Genomic DNA, 25,046 nt, shown 5'->3' on the forward strand with positions numbered 1-25,046 from the left:
GCTGCCTCCAAATCCTTGGGAATTGTTCTAGAATCTGAGGTATTCTGGAAGATTAAAACCAATGTATCCACTATCTCTGCAGCTACTTCTTTTAGAGCCCTAGAATGCAGGTCATCAGGCCCAGGGGATTTGTTATCTCATGTGACAGGTCTCTGATATTCTTTTCTCTTTACTGTGTTTGAAGAATGTTGATTCCCCAGGTGAATACTGAGAGTATAATCCACTCCTGTTTCAGAGGACTGGGAGAGAAAAGATGAGACAACTCATATATCTCATCCTAGAAAACTAAGAGCTTCGGAAAAGCTGACATCTCAAGAACTGTTCTAAGGACTGTTCTAAACTTATAACATGAATGCAAGTGGCTTCATGGATTCATAAGGTAAAAGCAAAATACTGCTTCTTCCAACCTCTCAATTCAAGCTGATACTCTTTCTTCAGTACCTCTTGCTTTTTCAAGATAATGTTCTTCCCTACTCCCTCAATCATGCTGATACTACTCTCCATTAGTTAATACTGGCCATGTCCTTCCTCCCCACCAAGAAGCACTGCTTCCAACATCTGCCCTTTCCTTGTCTCATCCATTTCTTCCTTCTTGCTCCTTTTTATTGTCATCCATTTCACACTTCCTTTGCCCCTTCATAATCACACATTTTCCCCTTTGCCTTCCTTGCATTGTCATCCCTTCCTCCTTTCTTTTCTTGTTCATTGTTATCCATTGCACTTTCTGCTTCCCTTCGCCAACAATGCTGCTTGAAATGAATCCAGCTGTTGCATCCCATAAACAAGAATTCTTGCGAGACCAGGAATTCCTGCTTACAGTATGTAGATATGATGATCTCTTGCACTAGTGGTAGGATCATTGTGGAGTGATGCTGATTGGAAAAAGGCCCAACCCAGTCTATATTACTGAGAGAAGAGGTCAGTCTGGTTAACCAGCAGCAGGACACTTGTAAATGGCATTGAAGGGAGGGGGGAATGATATTTGTCAGTGAATACTTTTCAGGGTAGCTTCTTAGAACAGCACATTCTGGAGCCAACCAGGGAGCAAGCTATACTACACCTGGTATTGAGCAATTGGATAGTATTAATTGGTAGCCTCATAGTGAATGCACCCCTAGGTAGCAGCAATCTTAATATGATTGAATTTTACATTCATTTTGAGGGAGAAATGAGTGTGTCCAAAACTAGTATTTTAAACTTAAATCAGGGCAATTATGAGGACATGAAAGCGGAGCTAGCTAAAGTGAACTGGTAAATGAGGTTAAGGGGTAGGTCAATAGAGGTTCAGTGGCAGGCATTTAAAGGGATATTTCAGAATACACAGAATAGATACATTCCAATTAGAAAGAAAAAAATCCAAGGGGAGGGCCCACCATCCATGGTTAACTAAAAAAGTCAAAGACAGTATTGAACTTAAAGAAAAGTCTTATAATTACGCAAGGACAGGTGGCAGGTCAGAAGATTGGAAAGAATATAAAGAACAGCAAAGGATGACAAAAATATTAATAAGGAGGGAAAAATTAGAGTATAAGAGAATGCTAGCTAGTAATATAAAGATGGATACTAAGCATTTCTATAGATATTTAAATAGGAAAAGAGTTAACAAAGGGAGCGTTGGTCCTATAGAAAGCGCATCTGGGGAATTGATAATGGAAAATAGGGAGATGGTGGATGAATTAAACAGGTATTTTGCTTCGGTCTTCACTACAGAGGACACAAATAACATCCCGGAAATAGCTGGAAATCAGGAAATGAAAGGGAGGGAGGAACGCGGGAAAATTACTATCACCAGGGATGTGCTATTGAGCAAATTGTTGGGGCTGCGGGCTGACAAATCCCCAGGTCCGGATGGACTTCACCCTAAGGCCTTGAAAGAAGAGGCTAGTGAGATAGTTGATGCATTGGTTTTAATTTTCCAAAATTTCCTAGATTCGGGGAAGGTTCCATTAGATTAGAAAATAGCAAATGTAATTCCTTTTTTCAAAAAGGGGGGGAGACAGAAAGCAGGAAACTACAGGCCAGTCAGCCTAACATTTGTCATAGGGAGAATGTTAGAAGCTATTATTAAAGATGTTATAGTAGGGCACTTAGAAAAACTCAAGGCAATCAGGCAGAGTCAACATGGTTTTGTAAAAGGGAAATCATGTTTTACCAATTTATTGGAGTTATTTGAAGGAGTCACATGTGCTGTGGGTAAAGGTGAACCTGTGGATGTACTGTACATAGATTTCCAGAAGGCATTTGATAATGTGCCACATCAAAGGTTATTGCAGAAAATAAAAGCTCATGGTGTAGGGGGTAACATATTGCCATGTTGCCATGGATAGAAGATTGGCTATCTAACAGGAAACAGAAAGTTGGCATAAATGGATCTTTCTCTGCTTGGCAGGATGTGACGAGTGGTGTGTTACAGGGATCAGTGCTGGGGCCTCAACTTTTTACAATTTATATAAATGACTTAGGTGATGGGACCGAAGGAATGGCTGCTAAATTTGCTGACAACGCAAATATAGTTAGGAAAGTAAATTGTGAAGAGGACATAAGGAGGGTGCAAAGTGACATAGATAGGTTAAGTGAGTGGGCAAAGATCTGGCAAATGGAGTATAATCTGGATAAATGTGAAATAGTTCATTTTGGCAGGAAGAATAAAAAAGAAGCTTATTATCTAAATGGTGAGACATTGCAGAGTTCTGAGCTTCAGAGGGATCTGGGTGTCCTAGTGCATGAATCACAAAAGGCTAGTATGCAGGTACAGCAGGTAATTAGGAAAGCTAATAGAATGTTATCATTTATTGTGAGGGGAATTGATTACAAAAGTATGGAGATTATGCTTCAGTTGTACAGGACATTGGTGAGGCCAGATCTGGAGTACTGTGTACAGTACTGGTCTCCTTATTTAAAGAAAGATGTAAATGCATTAGGAACAGTTAAGAGAAGGTTTATTAGACTAATACCAGGAATGGGTGTGGTGTCTTATGAGGAAAGGCTGGACAGGTTAGGCTTGTATCCACCGGAATTTAGAAGAGTAGGAGGCGACTTAATTGAAACCTTTAAGATCCTGAGGGCTATTGACAGATGGACGTGGGGAGGATGTTTCCTTGTGGGAGAATCTAGAACTAGGGATCACTGTTTAAAAATAAGAGGTCGCTCATTTAAGACAAAGATGAGGAGAAATTTTTCCTTAGAGTGTTGTGAGTCTTTGGAACTCTTTTTCACAAAAGGCAGTGGAAGCAGAGTCTTTGAATATTTTTAAGACAGAGCTCGATAGATTCTTGATTAACAAAGGGGTTAAAGATTATCGGGGGTAGGCAGGAATGTGGGGTTGAGGTTTCATTCAGATCAGCCACGATTTTATTGAATGGCAGAGCAGGCTCGAGGGGCCGAGTGGTCTACCCCTGCTCCTAATTCATATATTTGTATGTAAATACTGACACTCTGAAATGCTGATTGTTACTATATAGAAAAACTTTAACCAGAGATAAAAGTGTTCCAATTACAAAATTCTCAGTTAAAAGAAGAACATTTTCTGATTATCCTAATACTCCTGTTACATGCCAATTCTATACTTCATATCCAAAATGTTAGTAAAATGATAATATTGCAGAAACTACTGGGATCTATTTTGTTACTTAGTTCTGTCCCTCTTCCTCCCTTGCAGTCTTTTATCACCACGTAATTACCACCCTCCTTGATGAAAGGTGATCTCTGACCTTGGCTATGTCTTCTGAGGTTCCACGCCAAGAGAGGAGCCTTGCAAAATGAATTGTTTGCGTAAGACTTAATTCATCATCCACTATGGTAGTGTGCTTTCATTAAAATGTGCAGTGAGCAACATATGAATTATGGTTGAATAAAACTGTTCTATTGATTCATAAATTAAAACAGCTTCCTAAAGATTACTGGTTACACATGAAGTTAGGCAAACAAGTGAAAAGTTAGACAAGCATGGTTAAGGCTACTGGACAAGCAAAAGGAGAGATAAAAGGCAAGCAATTTGTATAAACTGAGCTGCCATCTAAATCTGGCAAACAGATGACCTGACTGGAAAACTTAAGCTGTAGTATCGGTACAGTGAGGATAATAGCAAACTAGGAAGCAACATGGTTAAGCTTTGTGAAAAATAGCAAATTGCTAACTTGGCTCTTGGCAGCCCAGTAGCAATGGCCTGGGCTTGCTGACTGTCATCTGGGAGCTTTATGAACTTCTGAACTTTCAGTTGACCCCAATTCTGCAATTTCTTCTCGTAGCAACCTATTGTTCCCTACGAGTAAAGGCAATTTTGTGAATACTATTGAAATGTTATCAGCGGATTTTTCCAGAGATGATGCACAGCACACTTTTCAGAAATGGTTCTCCATTGATGATGGCATGATTATCACATAGAATATTGCAAAAGGATTCAAAGGGGCAACGTGCTGATTTTGCTTTTATTCTTTCATGGGATGTGGGTGTCACTGGCTAAGCCAGCATTTTTATAGCCCATCCCTAATTGCCCTTGAGAAGGTGGTGGTGACCCGCTGCAGTCCATGTGGTGTAGGTACACCCACAGTGCTGTTAGAGAGGGAGTTCCAGGATTTTGACCTAGTGACAGTGAAGTAACGGCGATATATTTCCAAGTCAGGATAGTATGTGGCTTGAAGGGGAACTTGCAGGTGGTGGTGTTCCCATGCATTTGCTGCCCTTGTCCTATTTAGCAAATTTAGCAAACCTGCCTTTGTGTGACAAAAACAAACTTTACTGGTTATTTGCGAGATTAATTTTTGACAGGTGCACTAGCTATCTCGAAAGCAGCAGATGAGAATTAAGAGATAACAACCGCATAGATATAGTGAAGTTCAGGTATTAATGCATTGACTTGCCAGGTTTATGTAAATGAAAATCCTGCTTTTGCAAATTTATTTATTTTAAAAGGCTACCTATAATTTGGCAGATAAGCTTTTGTTTGACATGGAAGAAAAACAATGTTTAGTTGTTCTTTCTTGTAAGTTCTCTTATTCTCACAAAATGATACAATAGTCTTCATTTTCAGGTGAAGCCATATAATCATACATTTGCCTAGGAGCTGCTAGACCTATCCCCAGCACATTAGTACCGGTGGCAATTTAATCTACAAATTGTTTGTCTTTTATCTCTCCTTTTGCTTGTCCAGTAGCCTTAGCCATGCTTGTCTAGCTTCTCATTTGTTTGTCTAACTGCATGTGTAACCAGTAATTTTTAGGAAGCTGCTTTAATTTATGAATTAATAGAACAGTTGATACGCAATACTTGCACTTTTCCTAAATTGCAATGCTCACGTATTATTGTTTTTTTTTCCCTCTTATAAGACTACCCATGCTTGGACCCATCAGAGATCCAAGCAATACCCTTTTCATATTCTTTAAAATTTCTTTTAATGTCGTGCAGTGGGAACTCGTATCTGTGGTTTTTCTATGGTAGCCATTAGTGGTGACGCAAAGCGGTCATACACCTACTCCCTGCTACTCCCGTAGGATCACTCAACTGTTTGCCACATTGCAGGAGTATGTTGCTGGATAGAAATGGTCAAAGTAATGACAATGCAGCTTCCTTCCGAATAGTTCTTGAGGATAGACTAAAGAAGATTTTCCCCCTGAAGCTGGCATGGGTATGTTCAATCCTCTGATAGTTTACCCAAATAGCCATTCTTGATGTGTGAACCTAGACAGTAAGGCTAGGATTTTCTACTTGAGCATTTGCCAGTCTGTAATTTTCTGCCATTAAAGTGAATTAGTGGAAAATCATGGGCTGGCAAGCACAGATGTGGGAGACCCCAGCCTGACTGTTGGTAGTATGTGAGCACATCATGATAAGCTAAGCTCATGATGGCTGTCCAGGGACATTTCCTTGGAAAGGTCGATGTGTGAGTGTTTATGCTGAACAGAGGTTGGCTTGGCTTTGATGATCTTACTACACTGGTCGCCAAGACTTACTATCTTGATTTACACAGAAGGCTGTTTGAGGAACTGTATCTTAATAAAATAAATTGTCCACCTGTCATGCTCTTTTTATGCGCTTTTAAAAAACTTTTGTATATTTTATTTTGCCTAAGGCCACACACCATCTATGATGAGAACATTGTTGCTCAGAATAAGTAACTTGTGTGCATGAACAACCTGCATTCCATCTCTAATTTCCTTCCCTTTTCCCAGTGAAGTGCCAAAACCTCTCCTTCAGGTCCATGGTGACATCCCTGACATCGGGAACTCTATGGAATGTGAATTCAACATTGGTGTTCTGACAGGTTATGTCTGTGTTTTAATAGCCCATGGTATATTTGACATGCCATGACTTGGCAGCCGAGGACAACGGCGTACGGCCAAATACAGATTTTGACCCTTGACGCAAGTAGCTAGTTGTTTGGTTTTGATGAAAGGTCATCGACCTGCAACGTTAACTCTTGTTTCTCTCCACGGATGCTGCCTGACCTGCCTAATATTTCCAGCGCTTTAAAATATTTCATACCTCTAATATCCGCGGGATTTTGCTTTTGTACTTACCTGTTTCATTTTCAAATATCACATTTCCTAAATACATTTGGCGCGCGTGGATTTACATTAAATAAATAAGGGTGCCCTGGAAAAAACTGTTGAGCATCATAACCCTTCGAGCTTCAGCACCTGTTTATTGGTGAAGCGTGGTTTCGAATTGCGCGGTTTTGATATATCTCATCTGTCAAGTTTAATCAGCTCTTCACACATGCAGTAAAGTCGTTGTATTGCACCGTTCCCACTGTGTATCCTTTATATAAATAGACCTGGAAGGGGAGAGGGCGGGTTGGTTTGGTCTCTCTCTCAGGAGTGCGGCTGCCTGTATACAACATGAATCCGTTGTGGTGTGAGTGACCTCAGTCTGTGGAAAGAGTATAATAAATGGAGGTAGAATGGGGAGGGGCGGCGCTCTCGCTCTCTGGAAGCAGTATAAATGAAGCAGGAATTAGCTGGCGTGGCTCTGAGCAGCTAATGTTACTGTTCACACGGTCTGCCGCAGACCCACAGTCGCCCAAGCGAATTGCTACTTTCAATCGAACGCCCGACCGCCGCCAGCTCTGATTGGCCCACGCCGGTCGCCGCCAGGACTTTCCCACGCTTCCCACGACCTGCGCGTGCTTGACGTTTGGGCCGGGGACAGCGCGAGCTGATTGGCCGCCGCGGGCCGGACGCGACCTGAGGCCAATGGCAGCGCAGCGGCCCCGGTTTCCCGCTTCCTGATTGGAGGACTGGGCTGCCAATCGGGCGCCCGGCAGCCCGGCCCCGCAGAGCGGACGCCGTCAATCTGAGCCCAGCCGCTCGGCAAATGGGCCGCGCGAGCTGTCAATCGGCACGGCTGGCGGGGGTTTGACAGGTCACTGGTGGAGTTGGTAAGTGCAATACCGTGGGAAAGCAAGTCAGTGTACTGCAGGCAGCCGAGCGGACAATATCTGCTGGGAGCTTCATTAATGTTACAGCACACACGGGAACAATTGAACCGAACATGAAGAGAACTCACGATTACAGCTCGTCGGACAGTGAACTGGACGAAACGATCGAAGTGGAGAAAGAAAGCGCCGATGAAAATGGGTAATGTCTAATATTAGTAGAATATTAATGCCTGCAAATGCCAGGGGTTATTCTGAAATCTGAAGATTGCATGGATTTGATGAGGACCATTTTAATCACTGGACCTCATCCCAATGCATTAAAAATAATCCTAAAAGCCCTGCTCTAACATATTTAACATCTGATTCATTTCTGGACGCTGCAATTTATGGTATTGAGTTATTGCTTTAAAAAAAAGCCTCAGTTTGTAAATTTCCAAATGAAGTAGACTTTTCACAGAACTCTGTGCTTGAATACTGATCCCGAGTTTGATGGATTGGATTTCAGGAACTCCAGCACAGCCACCGGCTCCATGTCCCCTACCACATCCTCTCAGGTCCTGGCTAGGAAAAGGAGGCGAGGGGTAAGTTTCACACAATCCCGCTGAGAAATACGATCGCTTTTGTTGATTGTAGTCGAAGCGAAAATTGTTTACACGCGTTTTGTCTGGCTGCTTCTTAAAAAGAAATCTATTTTGTTTTAAACAGATCATAGAAAAACGCCGCCGGGATCGTATTAACAACAGTTTGTCAGAACTGCGAAGACTGGTCCCGAGTGCTTACGAGAAACAAGTATGGGAAATAAGTTCTGGTCCTCAATTTAAAAAAAAATAACTTAAGCATAAACAAATCGGCCAGCTTGCTTTATTAAAAAACAACTTAAATATTTTCTAGAGTCATGTAAAACTAAATCTCAGTAAATGACCCATACTATAAATATGTAAACCACATATTGTGCCGTTCAGCATGTTGACTGGGAAAAGTCGGTTTCACACAGGTCTTTAATTGTAACTTGTTGTTGCTGTTGGCAGGGATCCGCCAAACTAGAAAAGGCAGAGATTTTGCAAATGACCGTTGATCACTTGAAGATGCTGCATGCAGCCGGTGGCAAAGGTAACATTTTGTTGGTATTTCTGGTAAAGATCGGTTAGAAAATGCCAGTGGTTAAAATATACTTTGTAAAAGTTGAGAAATACTTGAAGAGTGTAGGACTCCCAGTTTTCAGATGGGCTTTTATTTGAAATTGAAGTAAATAGTTAATTCCTAAGTTTATTCTGGCATGGCATTTCAGCTGTACAGAACTGTGGAGAACTACAACTTCCCCAACCTTATCTCAGCACAATCATTGTCAAAGATTCCTCAATTTGTTTTTCCACCACTGTACAGTTTGGCTGTTGTGCAAACTTAATTGTATTTACATTTTATAAAATATGGCCAGACACTTCCGTTGAGTGCTATGGCAAGAGATATTTTGAATTAAGAACATAAGAAGGAACATTAGAATGTTTTAAGTTTAATTTTATTTTATTAGCCAAAGATAAATAAATTTCATAGATAAAGAGATGTATCTTGATGAAACTATCTCTCCACCTCCTTTAAGAGTCTGTTAAAACCTTTCTGTTTGAAGCCATCTCAGTATCTCCTTTTTTGGTTCGGTGCCACTTTTTCTCTGATTACTGTCCTGTGAACATTTTATTACATTAAAAGGCACTACATAAATGCAAGTTGTTGTTATACCCTAGTATAAAGGATATTCCTTTTGTAAGAATGCCATGTTGCCACTTATATAATGCAAAATACCAAAGATTTCCTGAAGTGACTGTGCAATTGCTATAGTATTTGTGACTTTTAAAATAAATTTATTTTAATTTTATCTGATGTTATAGGCTATTTTGATGCTCAGGCACTAGCTATGGACTACCGCAGCCTGGGATTTCGAGAGTGTTTGGCTGAAGTGGCTCGGTACTTGAGTATTATTGAAGGCCTGGAGAACTCTGATCCTCTCCGTGTGCGTTTGGTCTCTCACCTCAATAACTATGCATCTCAGAGGGAAGTTGCAAGTACTGCACCCCCTAGCATTGGACACCTTGCCTGGGGCACTGGCTTCAGTCAGCACCCACATCATCATTTGCACCCGCTCCTACTGCCACAGGCTGCCCATAATAACAATAGTGGTACTGCTTCGACGGAGCCTCACCATCAAAACAGGATCGGCACGTCCTCGCACACAGATACCTCTCCACTTAGAGTGGCTCCTAATTGCAGTGTTGGTCCAGTCATCCCAGTGGTCACCTCCTCCACCAAACTGTCCCCACCTTTGTTCTCAATGTCATCCTTGTCTGCATTCCCTCTATCTTTTAGCACTTTTCCCTTGATTTCTCCCAGCACATTTAGTTCATCAGCTCAGACTCCGACGAGCAGCATTGGCAAGCCCTACAGACCCTGGGGGACAGAGATTGGTGCTTTCTAAAGACTCTTCTCTAGGATTTTCATTCCTTAAACTGACAGAAATGCTGAATTCTTAGTTTAAACTCAGCTGAGCTGAGCTATTACCAACATAATTGCCATGGAATGTTAAGGATGTACTTCAGTTCACTGCAGGGCAAATAGTGTACAACTGCATATCAATCTGAAATCCTGTGAATCTGGCTACATAGTTAGCCTCATAGTATTATAAATAGCTCATAGTATTATAAATAATATTCAATATATTCTTATGTGAGCATTCTGACCTTTTCATTCCTGAAGTAGTCTACATTCAAACAAAAAGTTCTAGCAGTTCATTTTAGTAGTGAGATTAGTCTAAACAAGCAGTATGCCAGTTTGTTTCAAGGTTCTAGAGATCATTTCAGACATCGTTTTATCAGTTTCCTTGAAGCTTTGAGTATAAAGTTATTCAATTTTTTTAAAAAGAGAAGTCTAATATAAAATTGGATTAAATTTATTTGTTTTAAATGAGTTAAATTCTTATTCTTTATTCCAAAAAAGAATAGGCAGCGGTGTGTTTAAAAAGGCTGCATTATTAAATCAAGGCAGGTTGTGTTTAGCCACAGTTAAGTCTTCCCTTACAAAGGCGTGTGTGTGTGGCATTGGGCACAGCCTGAGGTTAGGGGGTTTAATTTTCCATGTCTTGCTTATTTGGTTAGTTAAATATTGCCTGAAAATATTAACTTACTACCCTTCAAATGTTTCAAATGTAGCAGATTTTTTAAATCACCAATGGCATCGTACATCTATTTATTTCATGGGTACATCTGTACTGTACACGACTAGCTACAAAGTCAACATTATATGCCTTAAACCCAACAAAAAATATTAAGATAACAAGAAGGTCAACTTGATAAGATCAATACACTGGTTTCTTGAGTTATTAAAATATGTCTAAGTAATGTAAATATTAATTTTTTCAGTGATATTTTATATTTTATGTTGCTGAATGGAGCGATGACAAATCAGATTTCCAGCTTAGTTTCAGCGAGTGTTAGATGCTAAAGTATTTTCCAAAGCTGAAGCTGTTAATTTTTGGAAGGTAATAGCAAGGTGCAGTGTTTGGTAACTGTGTACTGGTTTGTCTTGACTTTACTAAACAAGAGAAATAATAAACTACAAGTGCAATTAAGTATAATTCCATGTTTGTGAATTTTTACTGAGAACCATTTCTGTTAGTGACTTACAATTATGTACAGTATTAAAGTTTATAGATTTATTATTTAATGGTAGACCTTCATAAGGTTTAATTATAATGCTGGCAAATTCTAGGTCACTGCAATAGCAAGTTTAAAAAATGTAGACAAAGAGATAGCTTATGATTCTCTTTATCGTTCATTAGCAATGATCTTTTGGCCCTACTGTAAGAAATTGAATTAATTTATTTCCATAATAGTAAATTCTGCCTTTTTTTCTGGCTCTGAGGTGTATTTTCGCACCAGTGACAGGGTTGATACAAATTAGTTTGCACACATAAATTAACATTTGATGGTCAACGAGAGCATACAGCTCTTTGGATTCAAATTTGGGCTTTCTAAACTGGATCAAATTCTATATTACAGCTACTGACCCACAGAATAAGTAAGGTGTGTCACCCACGAGAGAGAATTCTGCATGTTCTTTCACACGGGTAAAAGTCTGTCCAAATATTACCTTGGGTTTTCCAATGGAAGAGTATCTCTCTCTGGGTGGGACTTCTTCTCTTGCTGGAGATAGCCCCTGACCTTAGTTGTATTTCCATTTGAATGTGAGAGGTGAGGTCCCCTACTTCTGCTGCTAACTTGTGCCAGACAGGTGGTGAAAACTTACTGCTTGGACAGAAGGAAAGGGTGGCCAGCGAGCTGCCTGGAAAAACTATTTTAAAAAATATTGTATTTGTAGGATATGGATAGGGCCTGAGAGTGGCTGTGTTCTAGGGGACCATGGTTGACCGAAGCCCCAGCTGCTGATCTTGTAACAATGAATATCGGGGCCCCAGTGTTCTTTCACAACAAGCAGGAGAAATATTGCCAGAGACTGCATTTTCTTCATTCTAATTTAATTAACAGGTGCCTTTCCGTACGGGTACACAGGAGTCTGAATGCAATGAATTCCTCACCGAGCAGGTTTCTGCCCTTGCCTGCCTGATCTTTGCTGAAAAGACAATGGGGGAAGGGTCAGATGGGGGCAGAGGTGAGGTGCAGGAAAATCTGTCCCGCATACACACTGGTGAACTATGCACCTTTTGGAACTTGTATAAGAAGTGCCGCAACTCACTATGGAGGGTGGAGGGAATATAAGGGCATGGAGGGAATTAAAAATATGGAGAAAGAGATGGGTGCTGAAGGGAGATAAAAAGGAAGTTGCTGAGGGAACAATGAAATCTTCTGAAGAATGATAAAGAGAGAATGTGTTGATTGGAATGTATAGGAGACGGGAGCAAATTGTTAGGGCAAATTGGCAGAGACAGCAAGGGAAGTTGCTGGAGTTGAATATGAGGGGATTAATGGTGAGGGAGAGGGGAGTAAATAGTAGAGCCGATAAAGGGCTGGGGATGATACAAAGACCATAGGTTTGTGGGGACGGATAGGGGAGGCATTGGAAATGAGGAGTTTCTAGGGAATGTGAATGGCTGTGCTCCAAAAATGTTTCCACAGGAACCTCATTGTTGGCCAACATCCCTACTGCTGACCTCGCAATGCTAGATGGCAGGGCCTAACTCACAGCTCCAATGTCAATGCTCATTTGGGACAAGGTGAAGGGGAGTAGATGGGATGTGAGCTTGTGGAAGAAAATGTCAGGGAAGGAGGCTGCAAAGCACATCCTTTGTATTTCTTTCTGCAGTTGCCCTGCAGCCTGGCTAGATCCATGCCAACCTCCCTGACCAGAAACCTGTCTGTAGTCCTGGTAGGATTGTCTCCACAGATTACAGTCCAAACTCAGGCTACATCCCCACCTGGAGCACTTGTCACATCTGGTACCTGTTACCCTCAACCAGAAACATGAATGTGAGGTACCACCCTAAAAACACATGACCCTGACATGGACTATATATCCACAGAGATCAACTAGGTGAAGCTACAACACAGGACTACTTGCGTGCCAAACAGTAGAAGCAGCATACAACTGACAGAGCTAAGCGATCCCACAACCAAAGGACCTGATCTAAGCTCTGCAATCCTGCCACATCCAGCCGTGAATCGTGGTGGACAATTAAACAACTAACTGGATGAGGAGGCTACATAAATATCCTCATCATCAATGATGGGGGAGCCCAGCACATCAGTGCAAAAAGTAAGGCCAAAGCATTTGCAACATTCTTCAGCCAGAAGTGCCGAGTAGATGATCCATCTCGGCCTCCTCTGGAGCTCACCAGGATCACAGATGCCAGTCTTCAGCCGATTCAATTCACTCCACGTGATACCAAGAAATGGCTGAAGGTACTGGTTACTGCAAAGGCTATGGGCCCTGACAATATTCTGGCAATAGCACTGAATACTTGTATTCCAGAGTTAGCTGTACTCCTAGCCAAGCTGCTCCAGTACAGCTACATCTACCTGGCAATGTAGAAAATTGCCCAGGTGTGTCCTGCCCACAAAAAGCAGGACAAATTCAACCCAGCCAATTATTCTCAATCACCAGCAAAGTGAGAGAAAGGTTAGGTCGACAGTGCTGTCAAGTGGCACTACTCAGCATTGACATGCTCACTGATGCTCAGTTTGAGTTCTGCCAGGGCCACTCAGCTCCTGACCTTATTACAGCCTTGGCCCAGACATGGGCAAAAGAGCTGAATTCAAGAGGTGAGGTGAGAGTGACTGCGTTTGACATCAGGGCAGCATTTGACCGAGTGTGACATCATGGAGCCCTAGCAAAACTGAAATCAATGGGAACGCTCTCCACTGGTTGGAGACATACCTAGAACAAAGGGAGATGTTTGTGGTTGTTGGGGATCAATTATTTCAGTCCCAGGTCATTGCTGCAGAAGTTCCTTGGAGTAATGTCCTAGACCCAATCACCTACAGCTGCTTCATCAATGGCCTTCCCTCCATCATAAGATCAATCACTGATGATTGCACAATGTCCAGCACCATTTGCGACTCCTCAGGTACTGAAGTAGCCTGTGTCCAAATGCAGCAAGATCCTAACAACATTCTGACTTAGGCTGATAAATGACAAATAACATTTGTGCCACACAAGTGCCAGGCAATGACCACCTCCAGCAAGGGACAATATAATCATCTTGCTTTGACATTTGATGTCATTACCATCACTGAATCCCACCATCAACATCCTGATGGCTACCATTGGCCAGAAACTGAACTGGACTAGCCATATAAATACTGCGGCTACAAGAGCAGGCCTGAGGCTAGGAATCCTGCAGCGAGCAACTTATCTCCTGACTCCCCAAAGCCTGTCCTCCATCTACAAGGCACAAGTCAGGAGTGCGATGTACTACTCTACACTTGCTCGGATGAGTGCAGTTCCAACAACACTCAAGAAACTCAACAGCATCCAGAACAAAACAGCCTACTTGATGGGCACCCCATCCACCATCTTAAACATTCAGCCCCTCCACCACAGTGGCAGCAGTATATGCCATCTACCAGATGCACTTCAGCAACTCACCAAGGATCCTCCAACATACCTTCAAAACCTGTGTCTTCTACCACCAGGAGGACAAGGGCAGCAAATCCATGGGAACACCACCACCTGCAGGTTCCTCTCCAAGCCACTCACCATCCTGACTTGGAGCTATATCGCCGTTCCTTTACTGTCACTGGGTAAAATCCTGGAACTCCCTAACAGCACTGTGGGTGTACCTGCACCACATGGACTGCAGCGGTTTCAAGAAGGTGGCTCACCACCACCTTCTCAAGGACAATTATAGATGGGCAATAAATGCTGATCTGGCTAGCAACATTCACATCCTGTGAAAGAATAAATTAAAAAACACCTTTCACAAACTCAGGCTGTTCCATGGCATTTTGCTGACAAAAAATTTCACTCCAAGCGTAGTCACTGTTGCAATGTAGAAAACACAGCAAATAATTTGTGCACAGCAAGGACCCACAATCAGCAACATGATAACACCAACAGTGTGCATTATATAGTGCCTTTAACGCAGTAAAAATATTGCAAGGCATTTCACAGGAACATTATCAGACAAAACTTGACTAGATAATCTTTTAGTTTAATGATGTTGATGTGATCACACATTTACATCTAAAGTATGGTTCCATTGAAAACAAGCTTGATGTGGCATGGGTTCTGATAAAGGGTCATTGACCTGAAACAACTCTAGCTTCCTCTCTCCGAGATGCTGCCTAATCTGTTAAGTATTTTCAGCATTTTCAATTTGTGTAGCACCATTTGATGAACATGTTGTTTAATCGACAATACACTAAAGATTTTGTTTTAATCTGAAATTAAGACAGCACTTGGCTAAGTACATTTGAAACAAAAAATGAAAGTGCTGGGAGCACAGAGGAGGTCAGTCAGCATCAGTGGAGAGACCTGACAAGTTTCCGTTTCTGGTGTGGATTCTTTTCTGACCAGAAAAATAGGTGGTGGGCAGATATAATAATAATATCAGAGAAAAGGGAGGGTACAAATATAAAAATAAATCAAAGCCAGAGAGGAATTGTAAGTGGAATGATGTAACAGATTATCTCAGTCAGTAATAGAAGCATGATGAGATTAAATACACAAAAGATTTAAAATAGCTAAAGTCAGCAGGAGGCTGGGGAAAATGCGAGAAAATAGAAGAGATGGAAAACCTGGTATGAAATTAAATCTGATTTAAAAACAAGGCTGTAACTAATATTTAAAGTTACTGAAGTCATTGTTCAGGCCGGAGGTTTGGAGGAGAAAAAATGAGATTTTGTTCTTAAAACTTGCATGGCTTTTCACAGTAACAGCCTGTGAGGCTAATGACAGAGAGATTAAAATGGGCCGGGTGGGGGGGGATTGGGGGGGGCGGGGAGGAGGGGTGGCGGGGTGGCGGGGTGGGGGGGCGGGGGGTGGGGGGGTGGTGGTGGGGTGTGCGTCCTGATGTCACCGCGCATCATTTAGATTTTCAGTTCCAACACAGTCGGCTGCACTCCCGCTGAACTGTCAAAGGCCTATTAAGGTCATTTAACCAACAATTAAAATAATTAACGGAGCTGCCCGTCCAACCTTAAGGTTGGCGGGCCGACGAAGAGCTCAGGCGGCCTTCGCATTCTTCATGGAACCTCATCCACGAGCGGGATGGGATTTCATGAATGATTTTAAATTTTCTCAAAAATTTTTATTGAAATTAATGCACATGTGACAGCTTCACATGAGGGGACAGGTCATAAAAATTTTTTCAACACTTTATTGAACTGGTAAAACTTAAAACTAATCTCCCTCAGGCACCTTCGTGCCACAGGGTGATTTCTACGCTCTTTCCCACGCATGAAAGAGCGCACTCCTGACTCAGGGAACGCCCCCCCCCCCCCCACACCCCCCCAACCCGCACAGGGAGCACAGAGCTTCCTTAATTGGCTCGCCCATGTAAAATGGCGGTGCAGACCCGATTGGGGGCACCGATCAGGTCTGCGCCCGCCCACGCTTACCCCTGCATGACCCCACCGAAGGGGAGAAAATTCTACCCTAGTCCCTTTAACATAGTAAAATGTCCCAAGGCGCTTCACAGGGGCACTATCAAACAAAATTTGACACTGAGTCACATGCACATATATTAAGGCAAGTCACCAAAAGCTTGATCAAAGTGATAGATTTTAAGGAGCGTTTTAAAGGAGAGGAGATAGGTAGCGAGATGGAAAGATTTTGGGAGAGAATCGAGGCTACAGAAGTCACATCTGCCAGTGGTGGAGTTATTTAAATCAAGGATGTGCAAGAGATTAGAATTGGAGGAGCACAGAATCTCAATAACACTAACAACTTGTATCCTTATAGCGTCTTAACTTAGTAAAACATCACAAGGTGTTTCACAGGAGTTTATCTAACAAAGTTTGAAACCGGATCATATAAGAGAATATTAGAGCAGATGGTCAAAGGTTGACATTAAGAAGGCTTAAAGGAGGAAAGGAAAGACTGGTATAGGCACAGTGTGGTTTAGGGAATGACCTCCAGAACTTGGGTCATTGGCAGCTAAATGCACAGCCACCAATGGAAGAGCGATTAAGATCGTTGATGCTCAAAAGGCCAGTATTAGAGGAGCACTGATGTCTCAGAGGGGCTGGAGAGGTTACAGAGTAGGTAAGGGCAAGGGCTTGGAGGGATTTGAAACAGGATGAGAAGTTTAAAATCAAAGGGTTGCTGATCGGAACCAATGATTCTCTGACCATGATTGGATAGCTAAGAATGGAACCAGGCTAGGACAGGCCCACCCAGCTGAATGAAGGGGAAGAGGCATTGGATGAGGATGGAAGAGGGGAATTGAAAACGGCTGCAGATAGGTGGACACAGATGAGTAGGGATAGTTTACCACAGAGTCACATAGGATGTCAGTTGTGACAATACAGAAAATGCTGTGAGTACTCACCTGCGAAGAGAGAATCAGAATCATAGCAACATTTCAGGCCATTGACCTTGGTAACTTTGCTAAGGGCCATTTCCAGGTTGTGGTAGGGATGGAAACCTGGTTGGAGGGATTCAAAGGTGGAGATGTCTCTTGCATTTACATAAAGGATCATGAAACAAACTAGCAAAATATTTTATAGGCACATGAATAAAAAAAGAAATGCTGTGATGGGAATAGGGCCATTAAGAAATAGACACAATAATACTACAGATAATGAGATAGAGATGTCAGAAATATTAAATTACTTTGCTTCGGTATTTATTAGGAAGATGAAACAGGTAGTCATGATGTTTAATGATGAGACGAGTAATGAGAGAAGTGCATTTAAAATTAAGAGGGGATGTATTGAACAAACTAACTATTGAACACAAAGAGGACAAAGCCCCTGGCCTGGATGGATTACATCCACACATTTTAAAAGGATCTAGGGAAGAGTCATTGCTACTCATATTTAATAATTTGTTAGAAAAAGGTATAGTGCCAGAGGACTGGAGGATCATTAATGTAATTCCCATATTTAAGAAGGCAGCAGAACATAACTACAGAATTATATTAGCCAGTTTAACATTGGTGTAAGAAAAATTATGAAATTCGTACTAAAGGAGAGAATAAAAGAACATCTAGAAAAGTGAAATATAATACTGAATACATAGCGTGGATTTCAAAAAGGTAAAATCTTGCTTCATCTACTTTATTGAATTTTTTGAGGATGCAACAGGAAGTGTAAACAATGGTGATGTAGTAGATGTAATTTACCTGAATTTTCAAAAGGCTTTCAATAAGGTGCTCCATAATAGACTATTGAATAAGGTCAGAGAATGTGGAGTCAGGGGACAAGTGGCAGGATGGATTGCTAACTGGCTTCAAGACAGAAAACAGAAAGTGGGAATAAAGGGTAGTTATTCAGAGTGACAGAGATGGGACGTGGTGGTCCACAATGAACACTGCTGGGACTACTGCTATTTGCAATTTACATTAAGGATTTGGACTTTGGAATCAAAAGTACAATTCCTAAATTTGCAGATAACAGCAAATTGGTGGGATACTCAATATTGAGGAGGACTGCAACAAATTACAGGAGGACATAAATAAACTTGCAGAATGGACAAAGAATTGGCAAATGAGGCTCATCACAGCTAAGTATGAGGTAGTACATTTTGGTAGGCAGAAAAGGGAAGTGGTGACATTGTGATTTTGTCACTGGACTAGTAATCCAGAGACTCAGGGCTCTGGGGACCTGGGTTTGAATCTCACCATGGCAGATGGTGGAATTTGAATTCAATAAAAATCTGGAATTAAAAGTCTAATGATGGCCATGAAACCATTGTTGACTGTAATAAAAAGCCATCTGGTTCACTAATGCCTTTTAGGGAAGGAAATCTACTGTCCTTACCTGGTCTGGCCTACATGTGACTCCAGATCCACAGCAATGTGGTTGACTCTTAAATGGCCTCTGAAATGGCCTAGCAAGCCACTCAATTGTTTCAAACTGCTAGAAAGTCTAAAAGCAATAAAACCAGATGGACCACCCGGCATGTGCATAGGCACCTGTCGACCCTGCAAAGTCCTCCTAACTGACATCTGGGGGCTAGTGCCAAAATTGGGAGAGCTTTCTCACGGACTAGTCAAGCAACAGCCTGACATAGTCATACTCATGGAATCATACCTTACAGATAATGTCCCAGATACCGCCATCACTAACAGAGGTGGCAGCACAGTGGTATACAGTTGAGAGGGAGTTGCCCTGGGAGTCCTCAACATGGACTGTGGGCCCCATGAAGTCTCATGTCGTCTGGTTAAACACGGGCAAGGAAACCTCCTGCTGATTACCAGGTATCACCCTCCCTCAGCTGATGAATCAGTACTCCTCCATGTTGAATACCACTTGGAGGAAGCACTGAGAATGCAAGGGTGCAGAATGTACTCTGGGCGCGGGACTTCAATGTCCATTACCAAGGGTGGCTTAGTTGCACCACTTCTGACTGAGCTGGCCAAGCTGCTAGACTGGGCCTGCAGCAGGTGGTGAGGGAACCAACAAGAGGGAAAAACATACTTGATCTCATCCTCACCAACCTGCCTGCCATAGATGCATCTGTCTATGTGAGTATTGGTAGGTGTGACCACCGCACAGTCCTTGTGGAGACCAAGTCCCGTCTTCACATTGAGGACACCCTCCATCATGTTGTGTGGCACTGCAGACCTGCTAAATGGGATACATTTCGAACAGATCTAGCAACTCAAGACTGGGCAATCATGAGGCGCTGTGGGTCATCAGCAGTAGCAGAATGGTAGTCAACCACAATCTGTAACCTCATGGCCCGGCATATCCCCCACTCTACAATTACGACCAAGCCAGGGGATCAACGAAGGTTCAATGAAGAATGCAGGAGAGCATGCCAGGAACAGCACCAGGCATACCTAAAAATGAGGTATCAACCTGGTGAGGTTATAATACAGGACTACTTGCATGTCAAACAGCATAAGCAGCAGGTGATAGACAGAGCTAAGCAATTCCACAACCAATGAATTAGATCTAAGCTCCGATGTCCTGACACATCCAGTCGTGAATGATGATGGACGATTAAACAACTCAGTGGAGGAGCAGGCTTCACAAATATCCTCATCCTCAATGATGGGGGAGCCCAGCACATCAGTGCAAAAGATAAGGCTGAAGCATTTGCAACAATCTTCAGTCGAAAGTGCCGAATGGATGATCCATCTCAGCCTCCTCTGGAGGTCCCCAGCATCACAGATGCTAGCCTGTAGCCAATTTGATTCACTCCACGTGATATCAAGAAACCACTGAAGGCACTGGATACCGCAAAGGCTATGTGCCCTGACAACATTCCGGCAATAGTGCTGAAGACCAGCGCTCAAGAACTTGCCACGCTCCTAACCAAGCTGTTCCAGTGCAGTTACGACACTGGCAGTTACCCGGCAATGAGGAAAATTACCCAGGTATGTACTGTACACAAAAAGCAGGACAAATCCAACCCGGTCAATTACCGCCCCATCAGTCTACTCTCTATCATCAGTAAAGTGATGGAAGGGGTCACCAACCGTGCTATCAAGTAGCATTTGATTAGCAATAGCCTGTTCACTGACGCTCAGTTTGGTCCACTCAGCTCCTGACCTCATTACAGCATTGGTTCAAACATGGACAAAAGAGCTGAACTCCAAATGCGAGGTGTGAGTGATTGCCCTTGACATCAAGGCTGCATTTGACAGACTGTGGCATCAAGGAACCTGAGCAAAACTGGAGTCAATGTGAATCGGGGGGAAAACTCTCCGTTGGTTGGAGTCATACCTAGTACAAAGGAAGATGGTTGTGGTTGATGGAGGTCAGTCATCTCAGTCCCAGGACATCACCGCAGGAGCTCCTCAGAGTAGTGCCAACCATCTTCAGCTGCTTCATCAATGGCCTTCCTTCCATCATAAGGTCAGAAGTGGGGATGTTTGCTGATGGTTGCACAATGTTCAGCACCATTCACTACTCCTCAGATACTGAAGCGGTCCATGTCCAAATGCAGCAAGACCAGGACAATATCCAGGCATGGGCTGACAAGTGGCAAGTAACATTCATGTCACACAAGTGCCAGACAATGACCATCTCCAACAGGAAAGAATATAACCATCGCCCCTTGACATTCAATGACATCGCCATCGCTGAATCCACCACTATCAACGTCCTGGGGGTTATCATTTACCAGAAACTGAACTGGACTAGCCATATAAATACTGTGGCTACAAGAGCAGGTCAGAGGCTAGGAATCGTGCATCGAGGAACTCACTTCCTGACTCCCCAAAGCCTGTCCAGCATCTACAAGGCGCAAGTCAGGACTGTGATGGAATACTCTCTATTTGCCTGGATGAGTGCAGCTCCAATAACACTCAGGAAGCTTGACACCATCCAGGACAAAGCAGCCCACATGACTGACACCCCATCCACAAACATTCACTCCCTCCACCACTGAGGCACAGTAGCAGCAGTGTGTACCATCTACAAGATGCACTGCAGGAACTCACCAAGCCTCCTTAGACAGCATCTTTCAAACCCATGACCACTGCCATCTAGAAGGACAAGGGCAGCAGATACAGTGAATACCACCACCTGCAAGTTCCCCTCCAAGCTACTCACCATCCTGGCTTGGAAATATATCACCATTCCATCACTGTCACTGGGTCAAAATCCTGGAACCCCCTCCCTAACAGCACTGTGGGTGTACCCACACCACATGGACTGCGGTGGTTCAAGAAGCTCACCACCACCTTCTTAAGGGCAACTAGGGATGGGCAATAAATACTGGCCTAGCCAGAGAGGCGCACATCCCGTGAATGAATAATAAAAAAAACTATTACTTGGAAGGTGCAAGCCTAGGTGGGGTAGTGTAACAAGGGGTCTCAGAGTACAAAGACACCAACTACTAAAAGCTGTGCCACAGGTTGGCAAGGCCATGAAAAAACAATCAAAGCACTAGGCTTTATTTTTAGGGGGATAGAATTGAAAAGTAGCGCAGTGATGCTAAACCTATATTACAGCCTAACTAGACTGCACTCAGAATACTGTGTGCACTTCTGGTCACCAGATTAGAAAAAGGATACTGAGGCACTGGAGAGAGTGCAGAGAAGATTTACAAGAATGATACTAGAAATGTGTGGGTATGCATATCAGGAAAGGACGAACAGGCTGACTCTTTTTTCTCTTAAATAAAGGAGGCTGAAGGGCTGACCTAATGAAGGTCTTTAAAATTATGAAAGGTTTTGATAGAGTGGATGCAGAGAGAATGTTTCTTCTTGTGAGGAAAAGCATAACGAGCGACCAAATCAAGGGTAAATAGAGATGGGCAACAAATGCTGGCCTTTTCAGCAATGCTGATATTCCAGCAATGTTGATCCCACCGAAGAAAAATATAAAATAGTCATCAAGGAAGCCAATAGGAAATCCATTAGGAACTTCTTTACCCAAAGAGTGATGAGAAAGTGGAACTTGTTACAACTGGGAGAGGCTGATGTGAATATTATAGATGCATTTAAGGTGAGGCTAGACAAGCATTTGAGCGAAAAGGGAATAGAAGGTTGCGCTGGTAGATTTAGAAGAGAAACTATGGGAGGAGGCTCAACTGGAGCCAGCATGGAATTGTTGGGCCAAATGGCCTGTTTCTCACCATATATCCTGGGTAATCCTATGTACACGGAAAGCTAGAGGAGAATGGGAGATGGAAGTAGAGCAGGAGGAAGGGTGACCCATGGTATCACAGAGGGAACGGCTTCATTGGAAATCTGTTTAACGTGACATCATTTGATGAATTTACTGCATTTTGAAGTCAGTCGCCAGTTTTCTGATGTCGGTTTCCGCATGTACACTGATAACACCCAGCTCTACCTCACCACCATATCTCCAACCTCTCCACTGTTTCTAAATTATCAGACTGTTTGTCTGACATCCAGTACTGGATGAGTCCAATATTGGGAAGACCAAAGTCACCGCCTTTGGTTCCCACCACAAACTCCATCCACTAGCCACTGAACCTATCCCTTTCCCTTTCTGACCTCTAGTTTTTCAGTTTTGGTGAAGGGTCTGCACCTATAAAATAATTACATTTGTTCTCCCACAGATGCTCACTGGTCTGCATTGCATCTGGAGTATTTTCTGCTTTTGCTGCAGATTCCAGGAGCTCCATTTAGTATTTTGTTTTTATACTTGGTAAGTGCCTTTACTGTGCAAGGAAGCCTGTGCCCTCTGTTGGCCAGATTAATTATTTTCATCTAGAGTGAAACAGTCATTTTCAATTGATGTCAGTGGAGAGATGTATACTCACATCAAGGGCAGAAGTTTGCCCTCGTTGGGTAGGCATGGCAGGTAGGCCCAGGAGCAGCCGAGAATCTGACCACCGCCCGCAATTGGGCCCCAACCACGATTTCACGCTGGCTGGCCAATTAATGGCCAGCCAGCGTGACACGCGCGCTGCTGGGATGGGGGTAGGAGGGGCGCGAGTGCTGAAGTTCGCACATGCAAGCGGGTGAGCACAATAAAGGCTCCCTGAGGCACAGCTCTGTGCCTCAGGGAGCTGAAGATTTTTATCAATAAAAATAAAGACTTTTTAAGTAATGAGAACATGTCCCCTCTTGTGACTCTGTCACATGAGCAGGGACATGTTAAATATGAGTGTAAAATTTTAAAAAAAAATCATTGGTGGAAACCTCATCTCGCCCGTGGATGAAATTTTGCCAAAAATGTAAAGGCTGCTTGGCTTTTTCGCCCACTCACCAACCGAATGGTCGGATGGACAGCAAAAAATTCCAAACAATTAGTTGATTAAGGGCCTTACTAGGCTGCTTAATTGTCGGTGGGCGTGATGCTGACTCCTGCGTGCATCTGCTGACCGAAATATTGCGTGAGTGCACAATGACATCGGGATGTTCGCCCGACATCATCATGTGTCATTTTACGCTTGAGCATGTTGGGTGCATGCCCGCAAGCTGTGCGAAAAATTCTGGCCCAGGGATTGTGTACAAGAAGAATTTATATGGAATTATTTAGAATATATAGCACACAAACAGGCCATTTAGCTCAACTAACCAGTGCTAGTGTTTATACTCCACAAAACTCTCCTCAACCTCATCCCAGTCTTCCAACACATCTTTCTATTCCTTCTTCTCTAATATGCTAATCTGGTTTCCTTTATAAATAATTTAAGCTATTTCCCACAACCACATATTGTTGTAGCGAGTTCCACATTCCAACTACACTTTGAGTAAAGAAATTTCTCCTTGTTTCGCTATTGGGTTTATTTAGAATTACATATATTTATGAACCCTAGATTCTCCCATAAGTGGAAACATCCTCTCTACACTGTTCAATTCCGTCATAGTTTTAAAGTCAGCTTTCAGGTCCACTCTAAATTTTCTCTTTTCTGAAGAATAAAGCCCCAACCTGTTCAGTCTTCCCCGATTGCTGTAACCTCTTGGTTCTGGTATCACCCTTGTAAATCTTTGCAATTCCTCCAGAGGTTTAGGTCATTTTTATAGCATGGAGACCAGAAGTTGCACAGCATTCATAAGTCCATCCTAACCAGGGTCCTGCACAAGTTTAACATAATTTCACTACTCTTGAATTCTATAACCCCAGAAATAAATTCCAGTCCTTTGTTAACAATTCTATTTTTTTTTGCTGAACTACCTTTAATGATTTGTTCACCTATACCTTTAGAATCCCTTACTTCATTCAGTTTCTTATTTTCTAATATATAAGTAATGTTCCTGTTTTTCCTACCAACGTCCATCACCTCACATTTATCCATGTTAAAGTTCATTTGCCACTTAACTGCCCAGTCTGCAAGTTTTCTAATGACATTTTGTATAATGCTACATTCTTCCTCAGTGTTAGCTATGTCGAGTTTGGTATCGTCTGCAAATTTTGATATCGAATTACTTGTTCCTAAATCCAAATCATTGACACAATTTATGAATAACAGTGGCCTCAGAACTAATCCTTGTGGAACACCTCTTTCCACCTTCCTCCAATCTGAAGAACGACCCTTTATCCCTACTCACTGTTTTCTATTTTCTAACCAATTTGCTAACTATTAAGTCATTTGTACCTGGACTCCACATGCCCTAACCTTTGTCTTGAGCCTA

The 25,046-nt window shown here is 42.6% G+C and overlaps 1 protein-coding gene across 1 annotated transcript; it reads left to right on the forward strand.

Moving 5' to 3' along the window:
- The first annotated feature begins 6,962 nt into the window (after positions 1–6,962).
- Positions 6,963–10,997, forward strand: hey1 (hes-related family bHLH transcription factor with YRPW motif 1). The gene is made up of 5 exons (XM_078540261.1): positions 6,963–7,574; positions 7,881–7,956; positions 8,081–8,164; positions 8,404–8,485; positions 9,259–10,997. Exons 1-5 carry the CDS (start codon positions 7,489–7,491, stop codon positions 9,840–9,842), a joined length of 912 nt encoding a protein of 303 aa, XP_078396387.1. The 5' UTR covers positions 6,963–7,488; the 3' UTR covers positions 9,843–10,997.
- The last annotated feature ends 14,049 nt before the right edge of the window (positions 10,998–25,046 follow it).

This window comes from Cetorhinus maximus, chromosome 4 (assembly GCF_964194155.1).
Source record: "Cetorhinus maximus chromosome 4, sCetMax3.hap1.1, whole genome shotgun sequence".
Lineage (NCBI taxonomy): Eukaryota > Metazoa > Chordata > Chondrichthyes > Lamniformes > Cetorhinidae > Cetorhinus > Cetorhinus maximus.

What these genes read in the sequence shown, in the direction of transcription:
- hey1 (XM_078540261.1), top strand. Translation starts at nt 7,489, where the DNA reads ATGAAGAGAACTCACGATTACAGCTCGTCGGACAGTGAACTGGACGAA. An exon ending in GAAAGCGCCGATGAAAATGG is followed by an intron (nt 7,575 to 7,880) that starts GTAATGTCTAAT and finishes ATTGGATTTCAG; the next exon opens with GAACTCCAGCACAGCCACCG. An exon ending in CGAGTGCTTACGAGAAACAA is followed by an intron (nt 8,165 to 8,403) that starts GTATGGGAAATA and finishes TGCTGTTGGCAG; the next exon opens with GGATCCGCCAAACTAGAAAA.